Here is a 14,919-nt window from a genome sequence, read left to right on the forward strand (position 1 = left end):
GTCAGGAGCAAATATTTTCCTCAGGGGTCACTACAACATCATCTGTATTGATCGGTTTTAGCATCAGCAAAGTTGAAAACCACTGCTATTGAGGCATCCCAGTTGACATTTTGGATATATGTTCCCTGCCTGGATGGGTCTCTCTGACTCTGTCCAATAATTCACAGAGACACTGTGGTGCACACTGGTAATCTCTAGGCACTTCCTACTCTAGTCAAATTAGCAATCAAGATGATCCATCACACACTTTTAAATATAAATATTTCCTCTGTTGTGTTCAGGGAGCTTTGCATACTCTCAGCAAACACAATAAATAAAATCTATTTAAATAATGCATGCATTGCTATCCACACCGTTACTACATTTTTTTTCTCTGCTAGCAATCTTTTTGGATAGCTGCAGTTCCAAGAGATACTCATTATTAAACATCTGGGAGCCTTCAGCTCAAACACAAAGAAATTTAGCCTGAGTTTTACTCTTGTTTCATTAAATTCAACGCACTGCTTTGCATTTCTAGAGACCACCAATGCTTCAGATTGTTTTTCAACTGACTTTCTGAACTGTGTATAAAGAGATTAATACAATATTAGGTTCTATGAGTTTATATTTTCCCAAGAAATTCAATGCATTCACCATGGTCCCAGCTTAGAGTTAGCAACTAGTTCTTCTTAGCCCTTAAGTGAAAAGGATCCTCATCTGCATTCTATTATTCAAAACAATCTTGAGTTAAAGACGTTAACTGCTACACTGAACAACAGACACAGCATCCTTAGGCTTGTCTTCTGGGAATTACAGAGTATGCAGAGACAGCTCACATTTGGAATTTTGCACACATCACACGGTGAAGCCAAGGGTGTTGGATAAACGTGTGTAGTCCTTTCAGAGTTATCCATCCTGTCACTCAGAGAGTGAGATGACTGTCTGGAGGGCAATGTCAGAATAACTTAGCATCACCCGTAAATGAATGGGGCTCCGTTGCTGTGACCCAAAGACTAATAAGGAACAGTGGCAAACATTTCACCAAATGCTCCTTTACACAGAATTTCCAGGGTCAGCAAAGAGGAGCGGAGCGTTCGAATTTATATTCCTGCAGCTGGTACACAGAAGACTTCAGTCACAAGTGACTTTTCCATTATAAATTGTAGAACAAAGTTTATTTAATTGAACTTGCTCTAAAAGTAGAGAAGGCTTCAAACCAGCCCTAAAAGGCAGAAAACCCATACATTCTTTCTACTAATTCTTTTTATAGTTTTACTCACGTTGAAACCAAAGTGGAATCTGTCTCTATCTGGGGAAGTAGCAGGTGTGCATGAATGGTTGGTACTATAGTCCTTATTACTACCCTTGTACCCACAGGAACTAATGATGAATATTCTTAATTATGTACCAAACACTATTTATATACCTTATTATTTTATGTTATTTAATACTCCCAAGGTTTTTCATCAAATATCATTGCAGTGTAAAAATTTAATAGAATGCTAGAAATGTTAAGTAATTCTTTCACATTTATACAGCTTTATGTGAAGAATTCAGAAGTTGAGGCCCTCAGTATCAGCAGCCTCGGCCCCATGAAACAATTTTTAGACATGTGATGTTAACTTCATGATATCAAAAATATTGATACTCATGTTTTCAATTAACCAACCCAGAAATGATTTAGAATTTAGAATTCTATAGTCAGATACTCTACGCTTTTAGTTATACAATTAGGCTTTAAAGTAGTCTGAAACTAAGACATAATATTTCCCCTTTTAATCCAGAAAAGTGTATGTTAATGCTCAATCAAAATATCAGACTTAGGGGAATATTAGTATTTTCAGACATTAATAGTTCTGATGATGTGTTCAATTGCATTCCTAAGAGCTCATTCACCAAGCAACACAAATGAAAAGACTCCCACATTATTTAGGGTCTGAGCTCAGAGATGATAAAGATGAGTTTATTTTACACTGCAGTAGTGGAGAAGGCCTCAGGAGATGAGAGGTGGGCCCCTGTGATGTACAGGATACACAGAGTCTATTGTCCGGTAAGACTCACAAATTAAGGGATGGTGTGGGATATGGAATTTGAATGGTTTGTTATGATAGAATAGGGCAACAAATAGAAAATTGACTCAGGGATTATGAGAAAATAGCAGTAATGCAGAATTTAAATATTCTCTACCTCTCTCAAAGAACTAGCTGGAATAGACAGACAGTAAAAGGCATGCACGTAACAAAATTAAATGAACCCACAAATATCCATTAACGGAAACAATGACTAAAACATGGTGAAACAAATCTGCAATGGAGTGGTTGAGGCAAACAATCAGAAGTATGAGACACTGGACAACAATGATTCCCCAAAACGTAAGTAGACATCATACTGCCTTGAAATGATCTGCTGAAATGGGAGAGGACTTTTGTCCAGATCAAAAGTAAGCACAAAGGGCCTCTTTGAGGACTAAAACTACAGGAACAAGGAAGGCTCCTTTGTCTTTGGGGAACTAGCCAGCTGTAGCTCATTTCCGTGAAGAGACCTCAGGAACGCTAAGGAATTGCTGAGCTTGTAACAAAACTGTGAAAGGAGGGACGATTGAAAGGAAGACCAACAAGAAAAATGAGAGTAGCCTGCTGTCCTTCCTCTGAGTGCCACCAGGACAGCAGGTTACCAAGAAGAGACTTGATACCCTATGAGCATATACAGGGGGAGGAAATTCCCCTCAGGAACAGTCATAGGGGAGGGGAATAAGGGGAAAATGGGAGGGAGGGAAGAATGGGAGGATACAAGGAATGGGATAACCGTTGAGATGTAACAAGAATAAATTAATAAAAAAAAGAAAAAGAAAAGAAAAATGAGAGAAGGTGTTATTTACACCATTTGAGGGTGAGGCAATCTCTTTGTGTAGAACTGGCTGTCCTGAAACTTGCTCTGTACACCAGGCTGGGCTGGAACTTACAGAGATCTGCCTGCCTCTGCCTCCCAAGTGCTAGGATTACAGGCATGTGCTACTGTACGCAGTATAAGATGTCATTTTTAAAATATATCTTTCCTATGCAGTCTTAGTTTATTTTCATAATGACACTACAGTAATAAAGCCTTTATAATATTCTATCTGAACATAAGGTGATATATCCATTCTTCCGTTGAGGGCATGTGGGTTATTTCCAGTTTGACCAGTTATTAGGATAGTTCTATAAATATTCATGCACAGTCCTTTGTATGAACATATGTATTCATTCCTTTAACCCTCAAGGGAGGGAATAGTGGAGTTTTAATGTAAGCCTGATGTTATAAAAAATACTAAAGCAGTTTCTATGATGCTGGGTCGATGTTGCACTCCCCAAAAGCAATTATAAATGTTCTGGTTGCTAAATATCCTGTCCTTGTTTATTTTATTAGTGTTTAAAAATTTTCAGTTACTCCAGTGCATGTGAAATATTATGTAATAGTGGACTAATCTGCATTTTATTAATATACAATGATGATAAATATTTTCTAATCTTTTATGGTCACTTACACATTGATAGTCATTTGAAGTCTTTAAATTTGAATTTTTAAAAAATAATTAATTCCTCAAGTCACATGTAGTAGTTATACATTCTTTTGTGACAAGATGATATATACAAATATATGTGTATATGCATTTATTCACATATATGTACATATATATGAGCTTGGCTACAGCTGAGGATAACCTTTAACTTCTTACTCTCCTGCCTCTCCTTTCCTAGTGCTGCAATTACAGAAATGTACCACCACACATGCTTATGTGATGTTGGGGATTGGACCACATTTTCTGCACAATGAGTATTCTGCCAAGTTGCTTCCCCCCAACTTGAAATCATATACTCCTACAAAGTAGAAATTATTTTTCAGGTATGTGGTACTCTTATATAATTAGTCATTTACTTTTCACCAACAAACTGTAGCGAATCTGGAGTAGAGCAGAGGCAGAGACACCCTCACAGAAAGAAAGGACAATTATATTGGCCCGCAGAATTCCCCTATCCAAAAAATAGAATGGAAAACACATGAATAATAGATTGAAAGCTTCTATCAAGATGCAAGCGGAGACCCAACTTATGTTACTATTGCCATGTGCTCAATGATAAACGGGCTTTCAGGCTGGGAATAGCATAATTCATCCATAATACCATCATCTGGGAAGCTGGTTAGAGAAGCCTCACAAGTTGGGGATGATCTTGGCTTGATAGCAAGTCCTTGTCTTATTCTCCACACCACCTCCTCTACCCTAAACATAATAAAAGGATAATTGTGGGATGATAAAGAATAATCGCTGTTCAGTAAAAGGTGAGTGGGATCCCATCTCACTTTGCTGGAGGCAATACTAAAGAAGATGCCACTGGAGGAAATCAGACATGTTAAAGGTTGCAAAGCAGTTAGACTGGCACAGGTATAGACATGTATTGACTCAAACAGAATATAGATTAAATTGGTATGTTAGGGATTTAAAAAAATACAGGGACACAACTGCCATGTAAATAATTAGATGTGATTGGATTTGTATGTTTTAAGAGATGGTTAGAAAATGTACAATGATTTAATCGTATGTGCTAAAATTTCAAAGATAACTTTGTAAGTAACAGAAATAAGGGGGCCCTCTTCCATATTGGTAGAGGCTATGGAATAAAACAACACATTTAAAAAGGAAAAGAATGTTTTGAAGTAAGAGAAGACTTTTATTTTGAAGACATCACAATTAACTTGGAACTTCTTTCAAACAGAATAACTCTGTAAAAGAGTGAATTGTGACCATACAAAAACACATGGGACCTAATAAGCATAAGACTAAGCAGAAGTCTCCGAATGCAATCTCTAACCTGTGACATGTTCCCTATGTTCACACACACACACATAGTTAAAAGGGTAATATACACCCTGAAATGGGAAATATAAGCCAGGGAGTCCAAAACAAAAATTCTGTTAGTTCTCATCTCTGATTAAAAAAAAAAAAGGTCAAAGAATGTGGCAAAGAAGAAACCACACTGCTGGTGGCAATATGCTTTGAATGCTATTTTATACATGTCAGATTTTACATAATGAACTAGGTTTTGACACAGAACCACTCCACTTCAACTTTGTTGAAAAAAGATGAGGATGTCCATTTTTAAGATTATATAACACTGAAAATTTACAGTTTGCCAACTGGATCAAGAAAACTCAAATTATAATCAGAAGTAAGAGCAAGAGCAATAATACCACTCAACACAAATGTAAAAAGTACCAAGTAAATGATATAAAAACACATGTGCATGATAAATCAGATACAATGAAATTCTTTTTTAATTAACAATTTGTTCTGGCACTGTTTGTAATGAAAATATTTTTTTTCTTCTTTTAAACACTAATAATTGTATTATGATAGTTAATATGTACATTGTATTGCTATACATAAAATAAAATATGATTGTTAAAAAGCAAAAGTTAAAGTCAGTTTTAAAAATGACTATTCTTTTGAAAAGATATATCAAAACTGTCTTAAGAGGAGTAGACTGGGGCTGGAGAGATGGCTCAGTGGTTAAGAGCGCCGCCTGCTCTTCCAGAGGTCCTGAGTTCAATTCCCAGCAATCACATGGTGGCTCACAACCATCTATATAATGTGATCTGATGCCCTCTTCTGCAGATAAAGCACTCATATGCAATAAATAAAATAAATAAATCATTTTTAAAAAAGAAGAGTAGACTGAACAGATTCATAATAAGTAAAGTGATTGTACTGACAATGTGTTAACAACAGAATGTTTACAAATTAATATCTGTGTCTCAGATCACTCTGCTGTTTAATTCTATAGAAAAAATTTAAAGAATCCTTTGATTATTCCTCGAAGAACATAAAAAGGAAGACATATGCAGTTCTACTACTTCTATGAAGCAGTCTCACTCTGAAATCAAACCCAGACCAACATACCTTTAGAAAACTATGGTCCATTATCCTCTTGTAAATTAGGATCTAAAAATTCTCACTAGCAAACGGAAGCCATCAATGTATAAAATCTATACAACAACCAGCCAGATATATTCTAGAACTGCAAGTTTGGTTTAATTATATGTAACTCAATTATTGCATTATGGCATGGCTATAACAACGCATGCAGAAAATGTTATTTGCCAAAATCCAACCTCACCGCTTCATTATTTAAAAACAAGGCAAGAACATAGTTGAGCAAGTTGTACAGTGGAGCATCTTTTGGGAATATGCCCAGGAGTGGTTTAGCTGGGTCTTGAGGTAGAGCTATTCTCAGTTTTCTGATAAAGCACCAGATTGATTTCCAAAGTTGTTAGTCAAGTTGGCACTCCTACCAAGAGAAGTCTTCCCCTTTCTCCATGACCCGGCTGGCACTTGCTGCTAATTGAGATTTTGATCTTAGTCATTCTGACAGGTGTAAGATAGAATCTCGGAATCATTTTGATTTGCATTTCCTTGATTAATAAGTACGTTGACCATTTCTTTAAGTGCTTCTCAGCCATTCAAGATTCCCTTGCTGAGAATTCTCTGTTTAGCTCCTGTGCCTGATTTTTAATTGGGTAATAATGTTTGCTGGTGTTTAGTTACTTGAGTTCTTTATATATTTTGGATATTAGCCATTTGCCAGACGTAGGATTCGTCAAGATCTTTCCCACTCTGTAGACTGCTATTTTGTTTTATTGACAGTATCCTTTGCCCTACAGAAGATTTTCAATTTCAAGAGGCCCCATTTATTAATTATTAATCTTAGGGCCTGAGCTGTTGGTGTTTTGTTCAGGAAGTTGTCTCCTGGCGAAACTCAATACCCACCCCATGGAAGAGAGCCAGCCCCTGACACTATTAAGGACACTCTGCTTGCAGATAGAGCCCTATCATAGCTGTCCTCTAAGAGGTTCCATCCAGCAGTGGTTCAAAACAGATCCTGGGACTCATATCCAAACATGGGGCTGTGGAAAAGTGGGAGGAAGGGTAGAAAGACCTGGAGGTGACAGGAGCTCCACAGGAAGAAACACAGAGTAAACTAACCAGGGCCCGAGTGGCCTATGGCGTCTGAAGCACCAACCAACATCTATGAACGGACTGGACCTGGGTCCTCTACATAGATGTAGCCCATGGGCAGCTCAGGCTCTATGTATGCCCACTGATAAGGGGAGTCGGGGCTGTCTCTGCCATGGCCTCTTTTGCTGCTTTTCAATCACGTTCCCCTGGTGAGATTGCCGTGCCAGGCCACAGGGGAAGAAATTTAACTCACTCCTGATGAGACTTGATGAGCTGGGGTGGGTGGGTAGGGGGGCTCCCCCCTTTCTGAGGAACAGGGAATGGGGTATAAGGGAAAGGGGCTGGAAGGAGAGGAGGGAGGTGGCAAAGAAAGAAAGAAAGAAAGAAAGAAAGAAAGAAAGAAAGAAAATCAAGCCAAGGGGAAGAAAATGGAGTTTCCTTAACCTGATAAAGAGCTAACATAAAAAACAACAACATGCCGTAGTGGTCTCCATCTTCCATTTTGAATTTCTTACTCATTTTTATGTCCTGAGGGATTATTTTAGGAATGAGAAGGACCAACTTTCCCTCTGATTTAAATAAATCCTAATCTCACTGACTGAAAGAAGACAATAGCAGCCATACTTTAAAGCCTCTGCTGACAGCACTGGAGATGACTCACTCCTGCCCCCGCGACCCCTCCCCCTCAGTGCTTTTAATAGAGGGGGGGGGGAGATTTAACAGGCACTTAGTTTCTACTGTTCCACTTATTCCTTGTTGGGATTTTGGTCCCATTTAAAACAAACGAATTTAACATATATTGGTACTAAGCGCACCATTCCAACTCATTCAGTAGAGTTCAGTCGAGAACATCAAGGCTTGCTCTATAAACGCATCATGATCAGATAATTTTGTTTTTATTAGGAGTACAAGAAATGTGACTGGCATATGTTGTACAAGGATAAAATTAATTCCAGTCTTTAAAAGTTAAAAGACTGTTATGTTTCCATTAATTAATTGCAAGGTAATTTTATCAGCAGGGTAATTAATCTTATAACATTAATTAGTTTTAGAAGTTAACTAATTCTTAAGTATCTTTCAGGATAGATTATATCACTTCAGAAATATAACAAATTCATTCCTTTAAAAAATAGGGCTAAGAGTGATAGCAACATAATGCAAAAGGTGTATTTTCTGTGCCTAAGAACTTATGAAAATTAGTTCTTTTTTGTGACTCAATAGCCACTTACCTATTGACTGAATCATTAATAGTAAAACTATTATTTGAAATATTATTTATTTCTTCAATCATAAATTAACTTCCCTTTGAGATATTCTGGATTTCTGAAGCTGTTGAAAAATTTCAATGTAGGAATGTAGGTAAAATTTATTAATAATTTTATTAAGCCAGATACCATATATTCATTACATTAATTATATTCCTTTAAGAAAAAATTAATAGATGGCCATTTCAGAGGTGGGTTTCCAAACTTACATACACCAAAGATATATATTCAGAAGAAAAGCATTAACATTTATATTTCTGAAATCTTTATTAAGTATACCTGAAGATCATTAACACTTTATGCTAATTTCTAAGATAACTTGAAACTACTGACACCTGAATAAATTGTTCTACTTTAATAAGGAAAAAAAACCCTATTTTACCACATTTATATAAGATCTTAAATTTATATCTGTAAGCAAAACTAAACCAGAGAACATATACTCTTTAATCCATAATCCTGTTTGAGGCATGGACCACTCCACCCTGCGGTGTTATGTGCATCCTTGCCTCTCTTCAGCATCTTTGCTACCCTATCAACAGAAGCCTCATGTGTGGGAAAACAGGCCACTGCGATGTCTTCAGGCATCCACACCCTCTCACGCCCTGCCTCAGAATGACAACTGCAATGCAACAAATGTAGCTTCTATTTGTTCTCAAGGTAGGCATTTCTTATCTGACAAAGTTTCTGCCCTTGACTGCAGCACCATGGACAGTCTTCCTATGTACTGAAACAACAGAAAAAAATGGCCCTAAGAGAAGGAGAGAGAGGGGATGAGGGAGTGATGAGGGAGCAGGAGGGCATGAGGGAGGGGCGTACAATCAGAATGTGAAGAATTCAAACTGCAGAACATGCAGGAAACTTATATTGCTAATCCCACATAATGAGAACAGCTCTGAGACGGGCTGAGACATGAATGTCTAGGCATAGACAATGCTTCTTGTTGGCTAAAGAACCCCTATGAATTATTATTATTAGATGCCATTCTCCGTACAGCATGAATGAAGATTTGCAGATGTCTTTTTTTCCTGTTCATACTAAGAGTAGAAAACCAGCCTTAATTATTCTGTGCATCACACACACTTTATACACCTATACTTTTAGGACTGTATAATGCTTACGAGAAATTATATGCTTTCAGAACAAAAGAACCGGATGCCAAAATTAGATCAGACCTAATAGGATGCATTCCTCTCAGCATGCTGGACACTGGCATCCTGTATCTTTCATGTTCCAGTGCTAAGTGCTTCAGTCGCTGTTCCTCATCAGAACAAGACAGCTCCCAGGACACTTTCAAAGAGAGCCTCCAATCCCAATTGGTCCAGCATTTCAGACTGTCCCACACAGGACTCTAATTAAGCAGGGAATTTCTCACAATTTAAACACTGGAGCACAAGCAATTCCTAGCTTGTTTAACCATTTCCCTAATTTTATTTGGGCCTGAAGAAACCTTAAGAGAATGATGCCCATTTCCTTTAAGGGGTGTAGGGTAGTTTTTGGTTGTTTTCTTGGGCTATGGAGGGTTATTATCAATGGGAGTTAGTTACAAGTTATTATTGGTTTTATCTAGGGAGAAAACAAGGTTAGACTCAACGATGTCTCTCTTTTCCTTTATCTTACATTCTTCGACTTGGAGAGAGGGGATGAAAAGAAAGAAGGGGGAATATAGAAATATATAGAGAAGATAGAACAAAAAGTAGATTAGTGAATCAATGCCTCAATTATCACCCACAAGGTTATTTTTAATTCACTGGTGTAGAATGTTGTATATAGATGCAATATAACTTTAATTTTAGTTCATTTACTTTTTAAAAAACTTCATTATCTATCTATAAAAACCAAAAGTTAAACACGGTGTACACATTTTTAAAAATCCTAATTTTCTTTCTTTCTTCCTTTCTTTCTTTTCTTTTTTTTTTTTTTTTTTTTTTTTTTTTTTTTTTTTTGGTTTGTTTGTTTTTCAAGATAGGGTTTCTCTGTGTAGCTTTGGCTGTCCTGGCTTCCCTTTGTACACCAGGCTTTGAAGTCACAGCAATCTTCCTGCCTCTGCCTTCCAGGTGCTAGGGTTAAAGGCATACGCCACCACGCCTAATTTTCAATGATTTGTTTTTCTTAAATCTGAAAGCATGGAAAAGAACAATGATTTCTAGAAAATTTTAAAAATTTCTTTACAGCAGGTTCATATGTACTCAGAATGCTCAGAAAACTCAATGTGTTTATTATATTCAGTTGAATGGGGAGGCAGGGCTATTGAACACAGTTAAACAAGGAGTCAGAGCTATTATATTAGCTGAACAAGGAGATAAACATCACCGTTAACTTTCACGTGACTGACATTCATTCAAGACTTCACTTGCTCCCAGCAGCTGAGTGCACAGCCAAATGGGTTAGTAGAATGCACGACTAAGTGGAGGGACTGTGTTCCCAAGCTTGTCTCTCTGCATCTCTGTATCTCAGCTGCTCCTGAAGGTGGCAGCATCTTTCACCACTTGTCTCTCCTACCATGATGCCCACCTTACCTTAGGCCTAAAATGACATGAAGGGGCAGCTGACCACACAGTGATGCCTTCTGTAGTATTTTCTCCTTTAAATGATTTTTCCTAAGTATATACCACAACCACAAATGTGTACCAATAAGAATTTAAAGTCAACATAAACAGTACTTACTTGGTAGTTTTCCAGGTTTTTCTGGTAAAAAGAGAATATAGATTTTTATTTTACTAACATGATAAAGTAAGTAAAGTAAAAACTGCAGCATGTGTCAATGGACTATGCTAATGTTTCTAATGTCTTTGGGTCGCTTCCCTACTGATTTAGAGTAAATAAACAAATAGTCTCCATTGCCTATGAACATGATTCTTTGAATAACCCAGTCTCTTTTATGGAAGAAAATATAGTCTTTCAGATGCTATAAAAAGTCTTCATCTCTGGTGTCAAAAAATTTAATTTAAAAAATGTTCTTACTAAAATCAGCAAGATGTTTTAAAAATTACTTTCGTTCAACTGTAATTATAGGTAACATGATCAAGATTACTTTGCATGATGTAGTTTATGTACACACTTTACAATTTCTAAACTACATAAAATACATTGAGAATTATTCTCCTTCCAAAGATGCATAAAGACAAGTAACTGCTAATTACATTAAAAGCTAATGACTCTGCAAATGCATCATACAAATTTGATTATTTTCTCCTCAATGAGTGATAATTATTTAAAATAGAGCACACCATCAATTGTATGTATTTAACATGAATGCACAGTGAGGTAGAGATGATTTCTTAGAAAAGGAGGAGAATCATCCTTCCCCCTACCAATATTTATTAAATCAAAATGTTCAGGCTTCTGAATACACTTTTAACAGAATCTGCATTACATCGATATACTTTGAGCTCTGTAGAGCTTGTAGTGTAGAATTAAGAATTAAAAATTTACAAAAATACAAATTTTAAAGAAAATAACTTGAGATAGCAGACTTGTTTGGGGGGATCGTTGCAGCTGAATGCCTTAAACACAAAAATCACAAAAGTAAGTAGCTAAATTTCTTCACTAATATTTCTAATACTTAAAAAAAATCTGGCATGATTAAGAAGACAGAACCTAAGGAGGAGCCAAGTGGAAAACAAGATACAATGAGCCACCTGTTAAATGAAGGAACAAGGAAGGCTTTCTCAACTCACTGTGACTTGGAGCTGTGCTTCCAGAATCAACAATCCTTCTACACTGAATGCTATACTACGATAGTCATTATTAAGCACACAGCAAAACAATGTATCTAGGGGCATCTTGCTCTTCGACTATACGTGCTTTATTTAATAAGCAACAAAGAAAGCTGGTGAAAAACAGGGCTGGCTTTCCTCTCAATGAGAATCTACCTGTTTATTACCAAGGAGAATAATTAGCTTTAAGTTTGCTTCTCCACCAACTTAATTGAATTGTCCTAAATTTATTTTACCTTTGTTACATAATGAATTAACAAGGTTTATTTGTAATATTGTGACATCACCTTAACACATAACTTTATTTTGAAGGGCAGAAATTTGCCATTTTCATGGGGGTATTTTAAAGTTTATAATATATATCATGCTAATTTTCTTTAGTAACAAATAAAATAAATCTCAGTTGAAATTGTTTTAAACCAGTATACATATATAAAAGTTTAATATTATTCATGCAGTTAAAAGCTTTTGTAGTAGACAATTTTGTTCATCTGGCATGGCTAAAATATTTTCCTGATAATATTTCTTCATATTTCATAATTCCTTTTTGAAACATTATCTTTCTACCAGATTTTTCAGTCTATGCTCTCTCTTGTGTATTAGCAAAAGGCATATCTACAAAACTTTTTAAAAATTATTAGTATTAATAGTTATGGGGTTGAGCACTGTATGAATTTCCATAGCAACAGAGAATACGAATATTCATAAAATTCAGTTTTACCTTTAGTCACATTATGCACCTGAAGATTTTCTCGTCTTGTTGGAACTGTTTATTAAAAATGAATATTAAGATGGGAAACATTAAAGTAACTGCATCTAATGTTTGCCTTCTTGTAAATATTATATTTATGAATATGGGATACTGCAGTGTTATAAATAGTTTCTCAAGGCAATTTTCAACAATTTAATGTTATAATGAACTAATAACTAACAATAAATGGTAACAAAAGTATTGTTTTACTGTTATAAAGAGATGCAATAGTAACACAAAATTTGAAGGGTTAGTAGCCATGAAAAATAGGTCACCCTGACACACTGGCCATTATTATAACCAATAATCATGCCTTTTGTTGTTGTTGTTGTTTAGTATGTATTTCTTAGATAATCCTGGCCTCTGTAAGTTTTCAAATTATTACACCAAAAGCAGTCCTGTTTGTATAATAAATAGCTTACTAATTAATATAGACCTAATTTTACCTGGAAAAGAGCAGTGTCCTACAGTTTCCAGATTGCCCACCAGTGGCAAAATAAATAAATGTTTAATTTCAACAACTGCTGTTTCATTAGTTAATCTCTTGACAATGCCATCAGTATATATTTACCAGTGATTTCTTTCATTCAAAACAAGACCTTCAATATTCACATATTACATTTTACTTGAAGATACAAAAACATTATAACTCAAATAATTTTGATTTCAAAACTTGGCTTATTTTTATCTTTTTCTGAAAATACATATTCATCAATAGTAAAAAAAAGTTTCTTAAATAAATGCTTGTTTTCATATATCTTAAAGTTTGCGAATGAATTTGTGTCATCAATATCCACAATTCAAGAGTCAAGTGTATGAACTTCATGTATCAATAACATGTAGAATTTGCTTCAGGGTATAAATTTCTATTCCCTTGATACTTAGTAATAATGATGAGAAGCCTATATCTTTTAAACTTTAAAGTGATACTCCTATATAATGTCAGGATCTGCATTTTCATTAATTGATATTACTCATTTTTATTGTTAATGAGAAATGGCTTTTATTCATTTTTATTGTTCATGAGACATACATGTATAAATTTTCTGTATACCTTTACTTTCCTTTTCAGATTTTTCAATTTTCTTCTTTCCTAGGGAGGAAATTAACATGAAATAATCAGCCTTTGAGACATGATGTTCTCATTCACTTTAGAATACTGAAGATGATACTTGGCCCCATGAGGAGGGGTGGTTGATCAGGGCTGTCCCATCTCAAAGTACGCAGGGACTTTCTATGTATGAGAAGAAATGTGCTAATTATATTTAGGTACTTGTATGTGTACTATTCCTGACTTTTTTTGTTACGTATTTTTAAGAGCAAGACCATTATATTAAAAAGGTATTCAAGAGAGGAACAGAAAAAAATCTGAATTTTATTGTCACTGCATAATTAGGATTTGTCACTGTGCAGTTGTTTCTCCAACTAATCAACGTAAACAATGAAAAAGTACTTGAGACGGCTAGACTGTAGAAGTAGGTTAGCAAATCAGGGTTATGATGGATGGTTTTCTTTAGTATGTGTTGTAGAGAAAAAATAATGAGAGAAAACAAAACACAGCTAGAAATATGCAGTGTTTTTCACTAACTTTTACAGTGGGTTTTGGAAGTCTTGTGATTGTCTACAAATGAGAACACTAAGGATTTGAGCATTTGTGCAACTCTATGCCTGTTAATAGTACACAGTTAGAGAAAGACCCTGGTTACAACTGTTTTCCACAATTCAATATTATTTGATATCAGAGATGAAATACTTACCTGAGTCTATGACCTCTGGTGTCCCTTCTTTAGAAGGAAAAAAAGAAAAAAGAGATAATAATGTTTATTTCACTAGATAGTTAAACTTAATTTTCAGATATTACTAAATCACAATAGACAGAAATGTTCAAAATAATAAAGAAATTTTCTGATAATTAGTACTTCTAAACCATGGTTAGTCATCTACATTGTAAATAGATTTATGGTACAAGTAATTAGAAAAACTCCAATATGATACAGAATTACAAACCATATAAATTCCAATATAAACCATAAATCTCTAGCATCAGAGTTTAACTTGATTTCATAGGTGCATACATTATTCATTGACTTTTATTAAATTACCATATATAAGAATCTGTGCCATAGGCAATGAATGGAGGTTTATAAATGTCAATGAAAACTATAGCAGCAACTGACTTAGCTCTTAAAGATATAAAATGGCATTTAACTTTAG

General features: G+C 35.3%; 1 protein-coding gene across 11 annotated transcripts in view; it reads right to left on the reverse strand.

Annotated features, from left to right (window-relative positions):
* TRDN (triadin) overlaps positions 1–14,919 on the reverse strand; it is a 355,846-nt gene that overhangs the window by 20,254 nt on the left and 320,673 nt on the right. For 9 of the 11 annotated variants that reach the window (XM_084777414.1, XM_084777409.1, XM_084777410.1 and 6 more), the window contains one exon: positions 10,903–10,923. In XM_084777414.1, the coding sequence (XP_084633540.1) occupies positions 10,903–10,923 (21 nt within the window). Of the gene's footprint in view, positions 1–10,902; positions 10,924–14,418; positions 14,490–14,919 lie in introns of those variants that run through there. The other 2 variants (XM_084777402.1, XM_084777401.1) reach the window with 1 other exon arrangement.

The sequence above is a fragment of the Acomys minous genome (assembly GCF_964271855.1).
Source record: "Acomys minous genome assembly, chromosome: 3".
Lineage (NCBI taxonomy): Eukaryota > Metazoa > Chordata > Mammalia > Rodentia > Muridae > Acomys > Acomys minous.